Genomic DNA, 20,427 nt, shown 5'->3' with positions numbered 1-20,427 from the left:
CACCTTTCTGCCCATTTCAAGACGTGCATTGCATTGCGAGTGATAGTGGCGTCAACGCCCTCTGTAATGATGGGCGCCGAAAATAAATGCATTTATTAATAATAATAAAGTTTAATAAACTGGTATTTTCTTAACTCGTCACGAATAGATAAAATTGACCAGGAATTTTATTTTCGTTGAATGAATCTAACTGTGTCTCGCTTGAATTAAAAAACGCTTTTTTCTTTCCCAATGTTTGTTCCCTCCAAACATAGTCGCGCTTCAATTGCTGCTCCCATAACCCCCCTTGCTGATGTCGGTGACAATCTGTACTGAACCGCTTTTCGGCCGAAGCTTCGTGACCTATTTGGATCGACCTTGGATACGGAGAGAAAAAATGTCAGCTTCACCCATTACTGTTCAATCTTGTTTTCACAGTTTTTCTTTCTCCTCATCATAGCTGTCATACTCAGTAATAATTACTTAGAATCGATGCTATTGGCCCGTACTCTATCACTCAATATGTTTAGAGCTGTAACCACACTTTCTTTGGGAGCTAGCGAAAATGTGCATTCGGCAAACTTTGCAAAAATGCTTCTGACTGAAGTGTGCTTCCAAATTTTTTTTGTGAAAAGACTTTTTTCTTGCAAAACAGATTTATTTAATTTTTCTTGGCACTCCGGCAGCAAAATATATTTTGTTGATCAAAATAAATATGCTCACCAGACATGCTGGGCTGATCTTATCTGAATGCACCCAACAGATTGTCTGCAGTGAGGATTCAGGCAGGCTGAGAGTCAGTGGGACGTTTCACTGCCCATGAAAGGAGCACACTGAAGTTTATAATGGCAGAGACTTGTAGGGAATTGCGTCCGACTTAAGCTGACCGCTCTTTAGCAATTTTTACATTGAGGGCAAATCAGGGACCGTATTCTGGGATGATCACTTTCAAGGATACGTTTTAGTTTTCACAAAATTTCACATGACCTGCACCAGATGCATCAGAGTCTACAACTGACAGCATTCTTTGCACAGTGCCAAGCATGCTGTCTTATCCAAGTGCCAGGAATGCTGTTGCCTGTCGACGCTGGCACATCTGGTGGAAGTCATGCGAAATCTTGTAAAATTGGAACGTATCTCCAGAAAGGATAATTCAAGAATACCGCCCCGGGCATAGTGCCTCTGTCTGTTGCCGCTATTATTTTGTTAATTTATGGCTTCACTCTTGATGATTGCAGAATACTACATGCACTTCAAAAACATTTTAAAATCAATGAACCTGATAGGCTACTTATTGCTCTCTCCTACTATGTGTCCATGAAGTACTTGTTCTGTTGCCTTTTCTTCTTTTTTCATGCAGGGTCGCCAACATCACGGCTCTGTTTAACCTACGTGTTTCTTTTTTTTATGTTCTCACTCACTGTTCTGCAGACATGTCCTAGTCGTCATTACAAGTTGTGCTTATTCAACTGTTGACTAACGGATCATCATGGGTTAAAATGCAGCCTACATAGGGTTACTGGTGAGAATAAATCGTCAGGTCCTTTTTGGTAGTAGTTCTTCTCATGAGGTAAAATTAGAAGTTTAGTTGGTTCGATTTTGCTGATTCCCCTTGCATTTTGATTGGGCCGAAGCATATATTGAGGTTGAGAAAATTTGAAAAATGCCCACTTGAATAAATTTTGCTGTACGTTAAGGAGGCCTGGGAGATTACAGTTATTCTGGAGCCCTCCATGACAACAACCTTTGATACCCTTTGGTTCGGCCTGGACGTATATCCTTGGAAGACCAAGGCCCCTACAATGTACATTGCCTTCAGTCTCTTTCAAAAGTAACTTTGGAGTGAATACATAAGATATTAATCCTGTATATAAAGTCAGGTGCATCTGGAACTGCATGGAAGTAGTGAAATCATATCCATGCTGTCAACTGTTGTGAAAAATGAAACAAATTTGATCTAGAGCCACGTGCTGTCACAGACGACAAAAATCACTCATGAAGTGCATTTTGAAAATCCAAAATGCACTGCCAACACTGCAATCCACAACATTTTACACTTTCATATCTGTATTTAGGCGAAGAAAAGCGGTTTTTACCATAAAAAAAAATGAGGAAGTAGTTAGTTTTTTTTATACACAGAGGTGCTGCTTTCAGCATCTAACCATGATATTTAAGAAGAAAAAGAAAGGGTTTTCGCGGTCATAACAAGCAGTCTATAATAAGCACAGACTTGAAAAGTGGTTATATTAGGGAGTTTTAGAAATAGTGCACCCTATGTTTCTTTGTGTACCCAAAGCCCAACGCCCTGTTTACATTCTTTTGTATTCCTTTTGTGTTGTTTTGTATACATGGCAGTTTGCATCCTTTAACTTTGGCTGTGCAAAGCCTGTAACTCCCTATTCCTTAGCTGTCTTAGGGTCAGAGTAGGATATATCAGTTAACGAAAATATTATGAATGGGCATAAGGGGAGTAATTTGCTATGTGACCTGCTTTTGGGGTTAGTGGACAGTGTCAGACATGACAGCTGACCACGGTGTATGAGCTTTCAGCCAACTTGTGCAACATGGGCAAACGTTTCTTGTTGGTAAAAGGTATGATGCAGAAGAACATGTGAGAGAGAATATTACAGGGCCTCGTTTTTCTTGGTCTTGTGTAATAACCGCTTCAGTCACGGGGTACACATTCGTGGAAGCAACTTATTTTTGTCATTACTGTGCAGCGATTGCAAGGAATAGACAAGAAGCATTAAGTTTTCAGTAAATTGAACGTTCTGCTTTTCTTCAAGTACAGCCATTTTAGCCGCTTCAGATGATCGCTTTGGCGAAGGCACTACCTTTGTTTGAAGGGATGTTTGAAGTGCGGCATTTCGGTATGAATTGCAAAATATATTTTTTCCCCTTGTTGAAATGCTTGCACCCAATAATTAACCTGTGCATGTCATTCGAGCGGCTGATTCAATATTTTCAATGAAGAAACGTAGCATGACTGACTGTACAATAAATGAATAATTAATTACTACGTAATTGTGATGGGTCTCTACAAAATGCAGAGAGTCATTGTCATCCCCCCTTAACTTGTTTTCTATGGAGTATCCAGCACGTCAGCATAACATTATGCAAATTTTAACACATTTATCGACAGTCGATCGTAATTTGTGACTGAAAGGGATAAAAGGGGATCTGTATCATTTATGAGCTTGTGGCTTATCTGCAAAACAATGTATGCCAAACAATATGGCACTTGGAAAGTGCCATATTGTTTAGCTATCAAAACAGTTCACTGTTGACGTAATGTGCTGTTAAGCATGCTGTTGTAAATTTTTTGCCATTGGTTAGCTGATAGCTAAGCAAGGCCTTTCTGCTGATATGGCATGTGTTCTCTTATAAATGTATGTCATACTATACCTTGTATCTATATAGCAGTTGTGTTCACACTATGTGAGCTGATCACGTGTAGTTACGCAATTGTCCTAAGTGCCATTTCTATAGAGTGCCAATACACTTGTAATGATAGCATGCATAACAATGTATAGCTTATAAAGATCATCTACTTTAGCCAAATCAACTTTTTGCGTTAACACCATGTGGAAGTGAGTGACAGTAGTGAAGTGATTATCATTGTTGATTAGATATGACAACAAAATTTTCTTATTTGAATGCTGATATTAAGGCGATTTATTTCTGAGTTTTCCATTATGCAGTTGTTTCAGTGTTAAGATGTGTATGTGCACATGTTCAGACACTCAAGCAGGGCTGAAATGTCATGACTTATGAGTGGTTTCATGTTGTGTTAGGCAAACACAGTGGAAATTCTGTGTTGCTCTTACTGTAGTGGCATAAATATTTCTAGGTGGTGGGAACTAGTTATAACAATTGGATTTTTTTTAGACGATATCATTCTTAGTGGATTGCACTTAATATTCTTGCACATATTTATTTTTTATTTATTTATTTATTTTCAATACCCTAAAGGCCCCGAGAGGCATTACATAGGGGGGGATACAATTCACACATGATATTGTAATAAAAATGACTGAAGGCAACAAGCACAGATTTCGGTAGAAGAAACACTTTGTAAAAGAAAGATGAGAAAAAAAAAAAGAGAGGGGAAAAAACGAAAAGTAATTTGGGCGAGAGTACATGGTACAATTCATATTTGCTGTACATGGCACTTTTCAACAAGGCGCAAGTGGCAGGTGGGTGCGGGTAAATGGAAATTTAGAAATTATACATATATGTAACACAGGCCAGTCAAGAAGTGGATTGTTCTTGGATGTAACTGTACAAAGAATGATTTTTCTCTGGGGCATCATCTTTAAATCAGTTAGGTTGCCAGTGACTAGAGAAGACTGTATTAAAAAAAGACCTAATTAGCAGGAGCACAAACTAAGATAACATAGGCCCTTCGGTATTGTGGTGGCATTCAGCAGGGCTTTTGCTGTTGCCTTGTGTGACTGTTGATATGCTGCTTAATTGATATAGGAGTATTTAAAAACCGCACCGCTGAAGTATGCTAATTTTTGAACATTTTTTTTTTCGTAAACTTGATAGTCAGTGTTGAATTCAGTTCAGTTTTATTTTACACGCACACACATTTTGCCTTCTTGGCAGGAAAATTGCACCAGACAGCTTGACAGGGCTAACAAGTGACCACTAACAAGTGACAGAGCACTAAGAATAACAAAATACTTAACAAAATGTGTTTGTGATGACGCATGAATAATATTAAACATGATCGAGACGGTGAATTAGGATTAGTACATGGAACAGCATTCTCATGAAACAATGTGACAACAAATTTTAATATTTGTATATATTAAATGTGTAAAAAACTGAAACATTTGATAATGAAAAAACAAATTAGATGAAGAAAGAATAGTGAATACGCGGAACATTTTAAAGAAAGCATATTTAATTTTTATTTTATGTATTGTTCCATAATCCATTAAGCGCAGTCAATAGAAAGCATTTAAGATAGTGAAACCCCTTAATTAAGCATGTATAACATCAGGCAGTCGAGGATGAAACAACAGTTCTGGAAGTTTTGGTAGGAGCATCATGAAAGTATACTTGGGACCAACTACAGAACACATGCTTTGTAGCATTTGGTTCTGCTACTCAGCACTCATTTTGGCTATTCGTTGCATTTTGCTTTGAAAAAGGGGTTTTACGGTTGAATGACTGATTACCTTGGATGAGGTATCTAGCCTCATTGCTTGTTGTCCAGACTGATCCGTAGCGGTTGTTCCCATATATATTTGGTACAACGAAGGCTCTTGGCACTTAAAGGTCTAAGCATTGCTTTTGCATAAGATGTTGGCAAATTCTTTGTTGTACTTCACATATTTGTCAAAAGTGTTGCAGGCAGCTGAATTGATCAAGCACTTTTTAGGCAGTATAGATTTATTTGGGGCGCTAGAGTTTATACAGATTGTGTTGGCTTGCAGCTCCAATTTTTGCAGGGTTAATATTTAAGAAGGTTCAGTGGTTTCCATACTAGATTGTGTGGAATCCTTGGATTCTGTATAAGTTTTTTGGATTTTGTAAGCACCTTTATCAACCTATGTGCCCCTTGCCATCTCATTTCGCCTTTACTACAGCCATGCGCTTTAGATAAACACGCTTCTTGAGCAGCCATTTTTATTACTCTCTTTTGTACTTATCTGGCGGCAATGAGGTGAAGTTTTCTCAACCTTCAAAAGTTGGTTTGCTTCCTTCAGACCACTGAACTTTGGAACTGTGTCAACTGGTTAAAATTTTTCTTTTACTTTGGTACATTTATCACATGTTTGTTGCAATGCTGATGGTAATTGTTATTGAGGACCAACCTAGTATTATCAAATTCTCATAGTGAGCACATGCTATGAATTTTCCATCATCAAAGTTGTAACTCAGATGTTTAATTAGAGAAATGTGTTTAAGTTGCAATGTTGGGGAGATGTAATGTGGTGGTTATAATGGCACAGAGTACCATGTTATGTGCTGACACTGAGTGCAGTTTATCTTCTTGATCTGTAGAATTACAGTAAAACTGATATGGTTTTCACACACATTCTTACCGCCTTCAGTCATGGCATACACGTTTGTGGATACGACTTATTCTTGCCATTTCTGTGCTGTGGTTGCAAGGAAGACAATGAACATTAAGCTTTGAGTAAATTGAACATTCTGCTTTCCTAAAGAGCAACCATTTCACTTCTCTATGAAATGTATCACAGTCAGACGACTGCTTTGGTGAAGGCACTGCACTGTTTGACGGGACGTTTGAAGTGGGGCATTTCACTAGTTATTGCGAGATATATTTTTTTCCCTTGATGTAGTGCTTGCACCCTAATTAACGTGTGCATGTGATTGGAGCGGGTGATTAAATATTTTTAATGAAGCGTAGCATGACTGACTGTACAATAAGTTAATAGTTAATTACTATGTAATTATGATGGGTCACTATATAAAATGCACAGTCATTCTCTCACCTTGACTTGCTTTCTATGGAGCCTCCAGCATCTTGGCATAAAATTATGTAAATTTCACACATTTATTGACAGTTGACTGTAATTCGTGACTGAAGAGGCTGTAGTGAAGATGTTCCCTGCTGCAAACTTTTTTAGCCATTTCTACATGGATATTTAGTGAGTGATAAAAGTGTGCACTTGTTAGCAAGAAAGTGAATTGGCCTTGATTAGTGGTTGCCTTAACTCTGGTATGTGAACCTACTTTGCAATAAGATATGTGATTCAAAGTAATGGTGATTGCTAGGTAATTTATATTAGTTTTTAGTCTTTGGACTTCATTATTAAATTATGCTTGGTCAGCAAGGGCAGCAGCAAAATGGAATTTTTGCTACAAAGTGTTGTCTAAGCTTCTTCAGAAATAAGAATGCTTCCTGTGCTGTCTTGGTTTTGTGCAAGCAAGCCTTCCCATGTTGTTCTGTTGTGCCTTCCTACTTGACAGCTAAAAGTGAATACTGATGTTGTTTTTCATCTGTGTGAAGGAACATGACATCACAGGCTGGCATTTTCATTTGATGTTTTGTTTTTATTTGTTGTCAGTGCGCTTAGCTACCGTTTGTTCTGTTAAAAGGTATGAATAATACAGCTGAATACTGACCGCATGCTGTATCACCAATCATACGGCATGTGGTCAGTATTCTTTTCTTTTTTGCTGAGTCTTTAATTTTATTTTGCAAAAAAAAGGCATGGAGCTGCACTTCCATAGGTGCAATGGCAAAGCACGGTTTGCTAGCCAGGTCTGGTTATCTTGTGAAATATAATAAATCTTTTATCTGCCTAATTATTGGGGAAATATTTGAATAACATTTGCTATCCTCTTTATTATTCACTTCTGTTTATTCTAATGTAGAAGACAGTGCTAAATATTGTAAAAAACGCAAGAAAACAAGGCTATCTTTTTATTCAATGATGAATCATGTGACGAAAGCATCCTAACTAGATGCACTTGTTCATCATTGCTTGTAATGAATGGCTGATGAGGTTCAGAGGCTGATAATTTAGAGAACCCTAATGAGCATGCTGTTCAGTTGTCGTGATTGTGCCACACGAATTGAGAATTGATTTTATTGCTATGCTTAAAATTAAAACACAGTTGTTTCATTATAGAGGGAGTCTGCTTGAAAACAAATTATGATAACAGTTGATCCGACTTTGAGAATACTAATAATCTTGAAAAATTATCAGCCAAAATGCGTTATATACAATGGGTTCTGTTTTAAGATTACTTGGACACTGTATTGGAGCCTCATAGAATATACAAACTTCTGAGCTGTTGTTAGACCCCTTTGAGCTGTGGTGCACAGTTGCAGAGTTGGCATATGATATCTTGCTTATTCCTAATCCTGGTGGAGGCCTGCATACTTCAAAAGCACTCAGTGCAGAAAGAATGCCAGCAAGGTAGATGAAAGAATGATTGCAAAGTTTTACAGACTTCATAAGTGTTTACTTGACAATTTTGAGGAAATAAAGGTCCAGAAAACCCATCAAAGACATCTTCAACTGAAAGCAACCACCATAAATAAACAAGAACATCTGACCTTTACTTTGGTGCCATGATTGTTGTAACCTATGGCTTATATTAGTTTTGATTGATCCGAATATTTTTCGTGGCTCCCAGACATATGTATCATTGAGATCTTACTAATTTATCATGCTCAACTGATGTAGTGATCTTTAACAGCCCACTCAGCATTTGTTTGGCAGAAAGGGATGACATAATAGTGAACAAATCACAACTGAATAAATAATTATTCCAGTCTCCCAACCTGCACCAGTGATGTCATCGATTCACAGGGGATGTCAGTGACATCAGTGTGGTATTTTCACACTTTTTACTTGTTGTTTGCTTTCAAACGCAATATAATGAGCCATCTCCAAGCTGCATTGACTGAGAAGCATCCAAATCCTTATATGATGCTAACCTACAGCTCATAGCAGAGAAAGAATTGATAATAAATGTAGGTTCTTTGCTCAGCTATGACATGATGTGCTTATGGTAGCAGAACCAATCTACGTTCATAACAGTACCTGCCATGGTAGCTTATTGGCTATGACATTGTGCTTCTGAGCTTGAGGTGGCAGGTCTGATCCCGGCTGTGGTAGCTGCATTTGGGGGGGGGGGGGGGGGGAGTATGCAGTAGTGCTCATGTGCTTAGGTGCACGTTAAAGAACACCGTGTGTCCAAAATAATCTAGAGCGCCCTATTAAGGTGTGCCTCATAATCAGATCATGGTTTTGGTACCTAAAACCTAACAATGATATTTTTATTATTTGTGCTCACAACACCACTGCAAATCACAGCAAACACAACCGTTTTGCATGGCCTGTGAGAGATCGTGGCATGTGGTCGCCTCAAAAAGTGTGGCAGTATAAGATTAGAACTCATGGCTTTAGCATATGGCAGTTGTCACTGCTCTTTGTCACAATTGTCAGATAAGTGGCACATGTTCACAAGCTGAAATGCATTGCTTTTTGCTGTCATACGATTTGGTCATGAAATGACGTGTTCGGTAAAGAGTGCACCACAAGACAGCTATTAGCATCTGCTTAAAGATGGAGACATGTGCCATCAGGCACTAGTCTCCTATCTGCTTTTTTTTTTTTTTCCAGCTGCTGCTACTATTGGTGACAGCACACATAACTGTTCAAAGAATTTGATGATCATTTTGTGTTTGAGTCCTATGCCATCTTACTAGTTTACCGAATCTCTGCTTTTGTGACGAGCAATCATTTGGCAAGTATAGTATAGTCAGTCTAGCTTTACTGAATATTTGCCCTTGGGATGCCTTCAGAAGAGGTTTTTTTTTGTTTCATGAAATTTGTGTATAGATTGTCAGTACGGTTCATTTTCGTTAATAAAAAGATTAGGTGGAGTGTTGTTTTCTAGCGTGAAAGAGGCAAATGCCTAATCCTTGCATGCAGCTGCCATGATATGGCTCTCTAGTACTGTACTTTATCTTCACTTCAAGGGTGTTTGTGGATCGGTGCCTAGTCTCATTGTGCAGCAGGTGTATGCAAGAAATGCACTGCAGGGAATTAATTCTATTGATTGCATGAATACTGAACATGACCACTTAAAGGGACTAAAAAGAATCTATCAAAACGAAATAGATGTTGTAAGACATTGTTTATTTATTAACGAGAAGAAAGGGGGTTCACTGAGGGGCCCGATTTGTATTAATCATATCATAAGAAGCCAACAAACACTGACACCAAGGACAACATAGGGGAAATTACTTGTGCTTAATAAATGAAATAAAGAAACAATAAATTAATGGAAATGAAAGTGGATGAAAAAACAACTTGCCGCAGATGGGGAACGATCCCACAGCCTTCGCATTTCGCGTGCGATGCTCTACCAATTGAGCTACCGCGGCACCGTTTCCCCATACACTTTCTTGGGTATTTATGTTTTCTAGCAGAACCCTGGGAGTGTTAGCCAGTGCCACCACTCACAGACCTTGGCGGCGAATGTGGAACATCCTTTCTGCCGCAGGCATCAAGGGAACGTGATCTTTTTGGGTGAAGGCAACCGTTCCATAAACCCAGACATGCTACCTGAAGGCATCAATGTTGCCGGATTTGAGACCCACATGTGTAATAAACAAGAAGAAAGGGGGTTCACTGAGGGGCTCGATTTTTATTAATCATATCATAAGAAATCAACAAACACTGACACCAAGGACAACATAGGGGAAATTACTTGTGCTTATTTATGGTGTTATTTATTGTTTATTTATGGTATTATTTATTGTTTATTTATGGTGGTTCAAGCAGCCAGAAGTAGACAGCTCGTCCCATCACATACATGGTGCTTCATTTGGTGGTACTTAGCACAATTATGTAGAATGAGTAACTTTTTAATCATGTACAGCTTGTTTCATGTAACGCACTGTGATAAAACTTTTGTGAGAATTTTGCATAAGAGGGACCCTTTCCAAGAGTTGCATGAGTGGTACCCTCAATGTACCTCTTCTCTTACGTGGGATAAAAGTCTCAGGGGTGCTTTATTGCTATTTTAACCTTTATTTCTGGCCATGAAGAATACATACCATGAAAAAAAAAGATTGATGAGTTGATACTTGCGGTAAAATATTTAGTGTAGTCGTTAGTTATTTAGTAATTGGTTTGCAGAGCTATCCACATGTGAGTTTTGGCACCAGCGTAGCAAGAACGCTACCATAGGCTTCGTGTTAGGTTTCCTGTACTTAAATCAGAATATTGAGGTACCAAACTCTGTATAAAAAAAAAATATACGTTTTACTTGGTGAGGTTAAGGAGTTCCGACAATAAAGGCCCGTCTTGCTTTTTCTTTTCTTTAGCATCTTGCTGTAGACTAGTTATGGTATGAAGCCTCAATTCCTAGAGAGTGCAACAAATAATTTCATCAGCCTGTGACCAGATCAAAATGCATGCCAAGGGTAGTGCAGGTTCGGACATGAAGCATGAGGCTGGTTACTTTATGGAAACTTGAGCTTGTGGTTGTTTGGTATCTCAAATCACTCGTGTGCACATCATTCACCCAGTGCCGTGGCTCAAGGCCGCACAATCACCCTTGTCGCTGAAAGCTGGCAGTGCGCTACCAAAATAGTCACTTCTATCCTCCAGTCTGCACTTCTCATCAATGATGTGTGGTACCACTGTTGCCACAACCTTTGGCTTTTGCGACTTATCCTAGCACCTGTTACACGTCTAAAGCTTTGCTGCACCTAGTGCTCATTGTGAACTTGTGGCACACACGAGAAATTGAGGCTTTGTGCCATAATTAATGGGGCAATGGCTACCCATTAAATGAAGAAAGCAAGAAACAAATTGTGCCTGTGCTCCTTCACAAGTGCTTCAACAGACGCTTGGGTTTAATATGAACAACTCATGTAATGAATGGTGTCACTGTATTTCAGAGGTGTGCACAGAGACGTTAACTGAAATGCAAGATGCTTTTCATGCTAATACTGAAAGCCAAATGTTTTACTGGTGTGGTAACTGAAGGCAACAGTGATGCGTGTGGTAGGGAGAAGGGCAGGCTCCTGACATCAGATCTCTATGAGGTTGTTGTAACTGAAACCTTAACAGCACATTGAAAAAGAATGTGCAATCATCAACAGGTTCACTGCAAAGCATGGTTGACACAAAGAGAGAAAAAAGTCAGGGGGCCTAGTGGCTTGGCTATGGCATTTTGTTGCCTAGCACAAGTGTGTGACTTTGTTTCCCGCTACCTGTGGCAGCTATGCACCGATAGGGCAGAATGCAAAAAATGCTTGTGTGCTGTGGTTTTGGTGTACATTAAATTGCTCCATGTGGTCAAAATTATCTATTGCCTTCCTCTACAATGTATCTCGTAGCCTCTTTGTTGCTTTGGGATATTAAATCCAATGAATCAAACACTCAATCAACAAAAAATAAACATATTTTATCAGCAGCTTACAATCATAAATCGGCACTTGAGGAATATTGCTGAAATTTTAGTGTTTTTGCATTGCCCAGAACCAACATGCCTAGTGTGTTTAGTATCATTGAACTTGACCCGCCGTGGTTGCTCAGTGGCTATGGTGTTGGGCTGCTGAGCACGAGGTTGCGGGATCGAATCCCAGCCACGGCAGCCGCATTTCAATGGGGGTGAAATGCGAAAACACCCGTGTACTTAGATTTAGGTGCACGTTAAAGAACCCCAGGTGGTCAAAATTTCTGGAGTCCTCCACTACAGCGTGCCTCATAATCAGAAAGTGGTTTTGGCAAGTAAAACCCCGTAATTAAAAAATTTTAAAAGATGGGTGCGAAATGCAGACACCTGTGTCCTGTGCATTGGGGGCACGTTAAAGACCCCTGGTGGTCAAAATTAATCCGGAGTCCCCCACTACTGCTCACCTCATAATCAAATCATGGTTTTGGCACATTAAACCCCAGAATTCAATTAAATTATCATTCAATTTTGTTTTCTGAATGGTCTATTACACATTCATTTTCCTGAGCTTGGCGTGAGCCCCCTTTCTTTAGATAAAATTATGTCATAATTAGTAGTAATACCTAATCTTAAGAGGAAACATGACAAGGTAGCAGATGAACCAATATTCTCTACATTGCTAGAGATGCTGCATTGAGTTTTAATGTTTTTGTGCGCTGTTGGTAGAGCTTTAATGCGTTAAAATTCAGTGGCAGCTTTTTTTTTTTCTGATGTGTTGTTCACAATCATTTGTAAGCTGAACTAGAAAACAAAGCAGGTTCATTTGTTCCTTGGCGGTGTGTTCACATTCAAGATGTGTGCGGTCTTACTTTCAGAGTGGAGGATCATCTCCATCAGGCCAGGAACAAGCCTTGTCTGACACCGGTGAGTTTTCCATAAGTGCATTATTAAAGTAAGAATAGTGACAGTAGTATTGAGCCAAGATGGGGAGGGAAGCTTGCATCTTGGGGGGCTGCATCTACTTTTCTTTTGATATTGAAAAACAAGAGCATTGCATGCATAATGTGAGAACGTCGGTTTGTGTCCCACCTGCAGCCAGTTGTTTTATTTTCAATATCTACATTTCTTATAAACAAGCAGTTGATTTCCCCTATGCTTTCCTTGTTGTCATTGTCTGTTGGCTTCATGTGGTTGCGACTTAAGAAAACAGAGACCCTCGGCTCTCCTTCTTTTCATTAATGGACAAAGAGGTAGTATATGTATTGCCATACTTAATTTTTTGTCATATATTATGAATGTGCTACCTAAGTGTGTAAAACCGGTATGGTAAGGGGCACTTGAAAGCAGAGAGACCCATATTAATCCATCATTTTCCTTGTTTCAAGATGCAGAAGCATAATGGCTGTGGCAGCCCTAACAAGACATAAGTAAACAAGGAACGAAATTGCAGACCCTTTATGTTCAGGCAGGCAAGAACCAGTAAGGTAGTATTTACTTCCATTTGCGCTGTATAGCTGGCTTATTACTCTGCCCCATGGCTACAGTTCTGAAGTATTTTTGGGAATGTATACATTAATTTAGCATGGAATTCATGCTTGAGCTAAAATAGGCTTTTGACAGAAAGTTCCTTATATTTTTTTTGGAATCACAGTATTGTTGGCAGGCTGCTCACGCTTTATTACCTTGTTATTTGCCACTTGAGTCAAGCATTGCATTTTGTAAATAGCTAACGTTCCGCTAAGGTTCTGATTCTCATTACATGGCAATGCCTCTCTGAAAGGTACATTTATCAGTCATTATTACAGCGCAGTTGCACATGAGGAAGCCAGCTGCAGACTTCGGCAGGACAAACTAAAGTGTATAATTCGATGGCAGGCTTTGCAGAATGCGCAAGATGTGTTGCCCTGAAAATGTATGAAAAATACATAAGGCAGGTAAATCATGCATTTTTCAATATGCCCGTTTTATTCCTCCAAGCGCATTTCTGCCGTTGGCGTCGGCGTGAGGTTCCGTATAGAGTCCTAGGGCGATAAAATCGCCGCTACGCGCCGTATGCTGTGTGTACGAGTGAAAGCGTGCGACGGTGAGCCGACAATCTCGCGCACAAAAGGGGAAAAAAGTGGGGAGGAAACGTGCCATCTTCTGTAGCTAGCGCGCCAGGCTCCCAGGGGGGGAGGGGGGCATTCTACTCCGAGGGGGCCCCGGGCGCGTTTTTGCAATTGCTGGATCGCGCCCACACTGGTCGCTGTATCTTGAAAGTCATCTACGACGGGGACACAGTCCGGCGCCCGCTGTTTTTGTGGCTTAGTTTGCGTTGATGCGAGATGCAGCGGGAAGGTCAGTTCACTCGCGGCTGCGGCCGCGCTTTGTCACTCGAGCGTTTTGACTGCGAGTTTCCGCGGTCATCGAGTGCGATGTGTGCGTGTTTGCTTGTGCGCGCTTGACAGCATGCTTGTTAATTTTGTTAGTACGCCTATATTTGCAACTTTATACGGCCGACAAAACTACTGTCCTTACTTCGTATAGCTGTCCACTAATTTGCTATCGCAATCGATGCTTCACCTTTCGGGCGAAACTGTGATTATTTTTCTGTGTACCATATATTCTGCTTCATAAGTAGCTCCCTCATCACAGCGACTAACGCTTCTCTTCGTAATGGAAAATATAATTTTTTGGTACAGTTAGGAGCTTCTCAATAGAAGACCCCATACCTATATATTGCATTTCTATACATTCCTACCTATTATATTGGTATACAAAGTGTATGTTGAAAAATGTTCTTGCTGCTTTCTGCTTTGTGGCTGCATGTCTTCCTTTGCTAGCCGTCCGTATATTTTTCGGAAATGTTTCTTGAAATCAAGCTCATCTTTGCCCACTTCAATTTTTAAAAAAAGTTACTTTACACCATCATCGTTGTAAAGAGAATTTCTTTAGCTGTATTTTAATGCTTTGCAATGAAGTCTAAAATATATTTCGCGACGTGTCATTGACTGAGAGTCTGAGACTATCCGAAAATGCGCATTTTTCCTGTGGGCAGGATCGCCTCAAGTGGAGCCGTTTTGTCCGACGCACTTTTGGCATGGCCGATCCCAGCGGCGGTGCATCCACTATACGCTTCGAGATGAGCGCGCTGCAATTACGGTCGGAGTTTGTTTCCTACAGTTACCGATTATATAAAGCGTGGCACGCACTTTGGCTGCGTTAACAGCGTGGTAATCGCGCGCCGTAACACGACGCGCCGACGCCATGTTGAAAATGTCGTTAGTACACTCTGTATGCTTCCCACTTTACTTCGTTAAACTATGGCGGGAAAAAGCTGTACAAGGACCTTGGTTAGATACAGAAGCGGCTCCAGCAATCGCGGCGAACGTATACGTATGGCGGGCCCGAGTAGTATGTCTTAATTCGATATCGCTAAATTCGATTGTCCTGAATGCTTCATTAAGGAGTCGGTGCGTGCACGTTAAGTGTTCGTCATTTATACTTTCAGGCAGTTCGAATCAGTTTCGTATGTGGTAGTCTGTACCAAGCAACGCCTCCTTTATTATACTTCATTATTATTATAAAGGAGGCGTTGGTACCAAGTAACGGTGAGACAACTACGCGTGTGTGCTCTGCGATTTTGTGCACGTCTCGTTGCAGCGAATATACCATCGGAGTGCAGCACGCGATGCGCGCGCGCTATTTCCTGGCGGGCGATGCAGGTTGCGACGTCGAGGTGGTGTGCCAACGACACGCGCGTGCCTATGTGTTCCTTGCCGTCCAGTTTACGGCCAGCGTTTTACTCTGGCGACTGTGCTTGGCGGTTCTAAATTTTAACTCCTGTTCGGCTAGTTGCGCTATGGCGGCTAGACGGTTCCAGCCACCATAGTTGCGCCTCGCTCCCGGCGCGGCTGCACGTGCGCTCGGCGGCCTCCTGCGCGCACGCAAGCAGGTGTCGGGAGCGTTGCGTGACGTTGTGTGACAGCAGCTACCGTATAGCAGCTCGTCAGCGTAGCTCGGTATGCTCGTGAACGAATGCGCCAATTCATGCTCACTCGCCCTCGAGTGCCGCGGCGGTGATGATGGATATTGTATACTTACAATCGCTTACGCAGTGCCGGTGAGTTGGTGTCGCCTGATTTTGCCTCGTTCATACAGGACTTGCGCAGTGATGCGCATGTGCGTATTTGGCGAACGCGGACATTTCAGCAGCTCTTGTAATGTTGTCAATACCGTTAACCTTGTAAATGATCCTCCTTCTCTCCTCTACTCGCTGCAATTTTTTTTTTCTCTGTACGATGTTCTGTCCACTTTTTACCCCGTTATTCTATCCCCCTGCTGGCTGATGTTCAGGCGATCGGCTAGCCGAAGGCGTTTTCGTTCTGCGAATTTATGTCGCGGTAGCGTTGTTGCAGAGCTTTATTCGATATGCCATTTTACCGTATGGAAAACCAGTTGGCCATATACAGGAAATCTTTCCGTCCGGAGGAAACCGAGTAGCTGCGACAGGGAGGGTGGTCGCATTGTCGTGCAGGTGCGGCTGATGCGGAATTGCGCCTGCGTGTCGTGATAAGACAAACGCATGTCACTCGGCACCGAGGCGGACGATACAGCACTGTCTGTTCCCTATAAAACGTTGCCAATCCCAGCAGCCAGCATCCGTTCAAAGTCTGACCCGTGTCCATCCTATAATTACGGAATCGGGCCCCCAGAAGTTTTCGAAAAACGGAAACCGCGAAAAATGAGCGGAATTTTCTCTCGCTTGTGCAGTCTACCTGGAACAGAGTGCGTGCAAATGGCACTGTGTACAACAGCAGAACGCACCCACCGTTACCTAGCTGGGACGAAATTCCCATCTTCTGTGGTTGCTTTTTTTGTTCTGTGGACACCCGTGCGTTTGCTGTAGCACTAGTCATTCAATTATGAGGCCTCTTTTGTTTTCTATTTTAGAAAAATACTTACGCAACTATTTGTCATGAATCCACTGCGGATCTTCCAACGTTCGGTAACCTTTACTCGCGCACAACTCTTTGTGGCAATGCAACCAACGCTGGAAGACCGAAGCTCATAGGTGCGACCTCTCTGCTGAGTTTATCACCAAACATTGTCGCGCCTTTAGAGCTGTAAATGAACACTATAACATTGTTATATTTTACTAATTTGTGGAAAGATCGTGTTTGAGTCACACCGAAAGCATAGCGCAGAGAAAATTGCGCGCACGCAAGGACACCTGTTGTCCCGTCACATTGGTTCGATGCCGCGTGTTACGGTCAGAATATATGAATTTGTGGGTGGTACTTCGATTTATCTCATCTTGCCTCGACTACAATATGGGAGCGATGAAACGTCACTGCTTTTGCAACGCGATTTTCAGCGTCTCGACACCTAGTTGTGACGTATCGTGATAACAGTACGTCAATAGCAAGCATGACCTTCGAGTGAGCATTTTTTTCTTCTTCTCTGTAGGCGGGCAGAAGCAGGATAGCAGTGTGTTGAATCGCTCCTCGCCAGCCATTCGATGCTACGACACAAAATGAGCAGAAATTTTCGAACTTTCTTTTCTTCCTTAGATAACAAGCTTGCACTTTAGCTGCAATGACATGTGCACTGTAGGCGGCAAATGCGAATCCGGAATCGGTGTCGAACTAGTGCGAACTACTGTGCAATCTGATGGTTGTAAAGCGCATTGCCAATATTGTAGTGTTCCCCCCCCCCCCTTTTTTTTTACTACATAGGTTGTCCGCAAGTATGGCCACTAACAATGATATTTTACGATATGGTTTCGGTCTTGAGGACGTCGAATATAGCACAGTCGACAACAGCACGGTTATATCATGTGGTATGCCTTCCAGGCGATTGTGAATTGCGGCGCGAGCACCAGTTCCTCCCCTGCCGTATGGTAGGCTATTCTTTTGAGGAAAAAATAAAAAGCAAGTGTTCTGTCATGACAGCAGTTTTGTGTCACTTCGGCCTGCTCGATGGTCTGTTGCTACTCGTTGAGCGGCCTGATGTAGCAGCATAACAGATCACCGAGCAATCCGGAGCGGGTGCCAAAACGTCCCGACGTTCTGCTCTCTGTGACCCACCTATGTCATGACGTCACGACACGTGCACCTCCAAGGAAACGATACTGAGACTGGTTATTAGAAAGCTATTACAGTAAATTATTTCAGGCGCTCCGTGGCTCGCCAGTATTTTTTCCCGGGATTTCGGTGGTTTAGGACTTTCACTTAACGCGGAAACTAAATGTTTCGAAATTTCATTTCAGTGCTCCTTTAACAATCCACTGGCTTTAGTGGGACGCACAGTCTACGTCGCCGCGGGGAAGTAGCGCGGGGATATCGAGGTGGCGTCGCCTCTCTGCCGTGCCAAGCTTCCGCTGTCGGTGACAGTCCTCCGGCTGGAACGCCGTTTGTGCATTTTGTCAGTCTAATTTAGCGTGGTACAATGTGCTGTTAGGTTGTTTTAGTTTGCGACGCGCACAGGTATCGTGGCAGCGCTCTAAGCACGTAGTGCGGCGCGCCGAACCGCTACCAAGTTCAAACCCCTATGCCAGTAAAGTGCCACTTGCCCACACGCTTCGCACATGCGCACGTGTCCTTTCAAGGCTGCGCGTCGCGGTGTAGGTGATCGCGCGTCGCCCACTTGTAAATTACACACTGAATGTCTTGGTACTGGCACCGAGCGACGTACAGTACGTCTCGCAGCCTCGTCACGCATCTTTGACAGCGCAGAAGTGCTGATATGATGAAGCGCGTCGGCTAGTTGTTACATTGAGCGTTGACTACTATAACTTGCGTATATAAGGAGTCTCGTCTTGCGCGTGCACGCCAGTTGCTTTTGTTCAACATAACAATGACTAATTTCTAGACAAAGCTTTCGGGCAAACCTTCTAGACGAAAATATAGACAGCTTGTGCAAGAAATACTGAGAGCTTTGTTGGGGAGATTAGTCCTTTCTGTCGTCAGCGGACTCGCTTAAACGGTGCTTGCCATATTCTCTGTTTTACTGCTGAAGGTGCGTTTAATTGGGTTGAAGAGAAAGTGTCTGTAGCCTGGTAATGAAAAGTAAGCAGCTTGGTAGGCACAGTGGTCATTTGGACTCCTGGAAAAAAAGTTTATCCACCAGTAATTCTAGTCGCTTATTTGACTTAATTGCGGATCAGGCAGGCGCAACTATTTGTGAATGAGTTGTCTGGGCGGAAAATTGCAGCAGTAATATGTACCTCTCGAGGCCCAGCAATAACGCCTGGTCGGTTGTTCAAGCTCTAGTTGGAAACTTTGGCATAATTTTTACATACCGTTTTTAACGTGAAATGCGGAGCCCTGTATGATGGATCACGTGCGAGAGAGAAAGTTTTCACGTAATCTGTCAAAACAGATTTACACCTTTGTGTTACAGGCTACAGTAAGTCAGGTACTGACGACTGAGGGAAAAACGCGATGAGGAAGGCCAACTTTGCAACGATATTTTGGGCCGCATAAGAAGTTCAGTTTCAGATAGCGTAGAGTAGCCTTCGTGCATAACTTTACGTTTAAAATGCGAGTGTGTGTGTCACAAAAATGCTCCAAGAAGTAGACGCTTTTGATACGGAGCTTATAAATAAAAGAAGTGGCCGCTATTACCACTTAGCGGAAATTAATCGGAACCTGGTACGGTTAGAACCGGCGTGGCGCCAGGGCATGCATGACCTCATTGCCCGCGCGACTCGCTGAGGGTCTCCGAGGCCACGTCCTCGGATCTGCGTCATATCCGCTAACCACTAGGCGACCCCTACGACTGCATTTTTTTTCCTTTTCTTCTGTTTTTTTTTACAGATTTCAGATTTAGTTGAGTAGATTGCATGAAATATTTACAAAATTTACATACAGTACGAGGTCCCAAGCCTGACAATTACGAGCCCTGCAGCTTTGCCAAAATTGCTTCAATATAGTATACTGTACTTATCATTTTTAAAGGATTTAGCCAAAGGGAAGTTTTCGTTGCTGTGGGCCTTTAAAGTGACGCCATGTTGTTATAAAACAAATGGCGTTCCTGGCATGATTAACAGGAAGTTTTGGAACTGTGTCAACGGAGGATTTTGCAAAGGTCCAGCGGTTCTCTAATGATCCGTGCTGGGAATGGGAATATAATTGGTTTATAGTGGCTGCTTCGCAACTGTTGCCGCCTGTGAGTAAGTAATTGGCGTGCTTGTGCGACTTAGCCGCGCATTTACCAGACGGACAGATCTGCACTGCTCCGCCTTCGATCCTTGTCCCACGACCACAGTATGCTTCTACATCCTCATAGTAAAGCTTTATTCGAACACCCAAATCAACTAATACGTTAAGCCATTTCGGCTGCGGCCTGGCGCGCGTGATATGTTTGATGCCTACCTCCCTCTTTCCCCAGCAGCGACCTTCGGTCCTCCTGTTTCATAATAAATGAGGTCATTCTTTACCAGCAGCTGCATGCTCCCTCTTCCCTTCTTTTCGTCATGGCGGATTAAAGTCGACGTTTTTGTTTTGTTTCAAAGGTTAAGAAACATATTGCTGGAGCACGAATAATTTGTTCTGT

General features: G+C 42.0%; 1 protein-coding gene across 1 annotated transcript in view; it reads left to right on the top strand.

Moving 5' to 3' along the window:
• Positions 1–20,427, top strand: part of LOC126543877 (uncharacterized) — a 204,754-nt gene that overhangs the window by 17,720 nt on the left and 166,607 nt on the right. Inside the window, exon 2 of the mRNA XM_050191008.3 lies at positions 12,765–12,813. Within this exon, the coding sequence (XP_050046965.1) occupies positions 12,765–12,813 (49 nt within the window). The remainder of the gene's footprint in view (positions 1–12,764; positions 12,814–20,427) is intronic.

This window comes from Dermacentor andersoni, chromosome 1 (assembly GCF_023375885.2).
Source record: "Dermacentor andersoni chromosome 1, qqDerAnde1_hic_scaffold, whole genome shotgun sequence".
Lineage (NCBI taxonomy): Eukaryota > Metazoa > Arthropoda > Arachnida > Ixodida > Ixodidae > Dermacentor > Dermacentor andersoni.
This window is presented reverse-complemented; position numbering and strand designations above follow the sequence as displayed.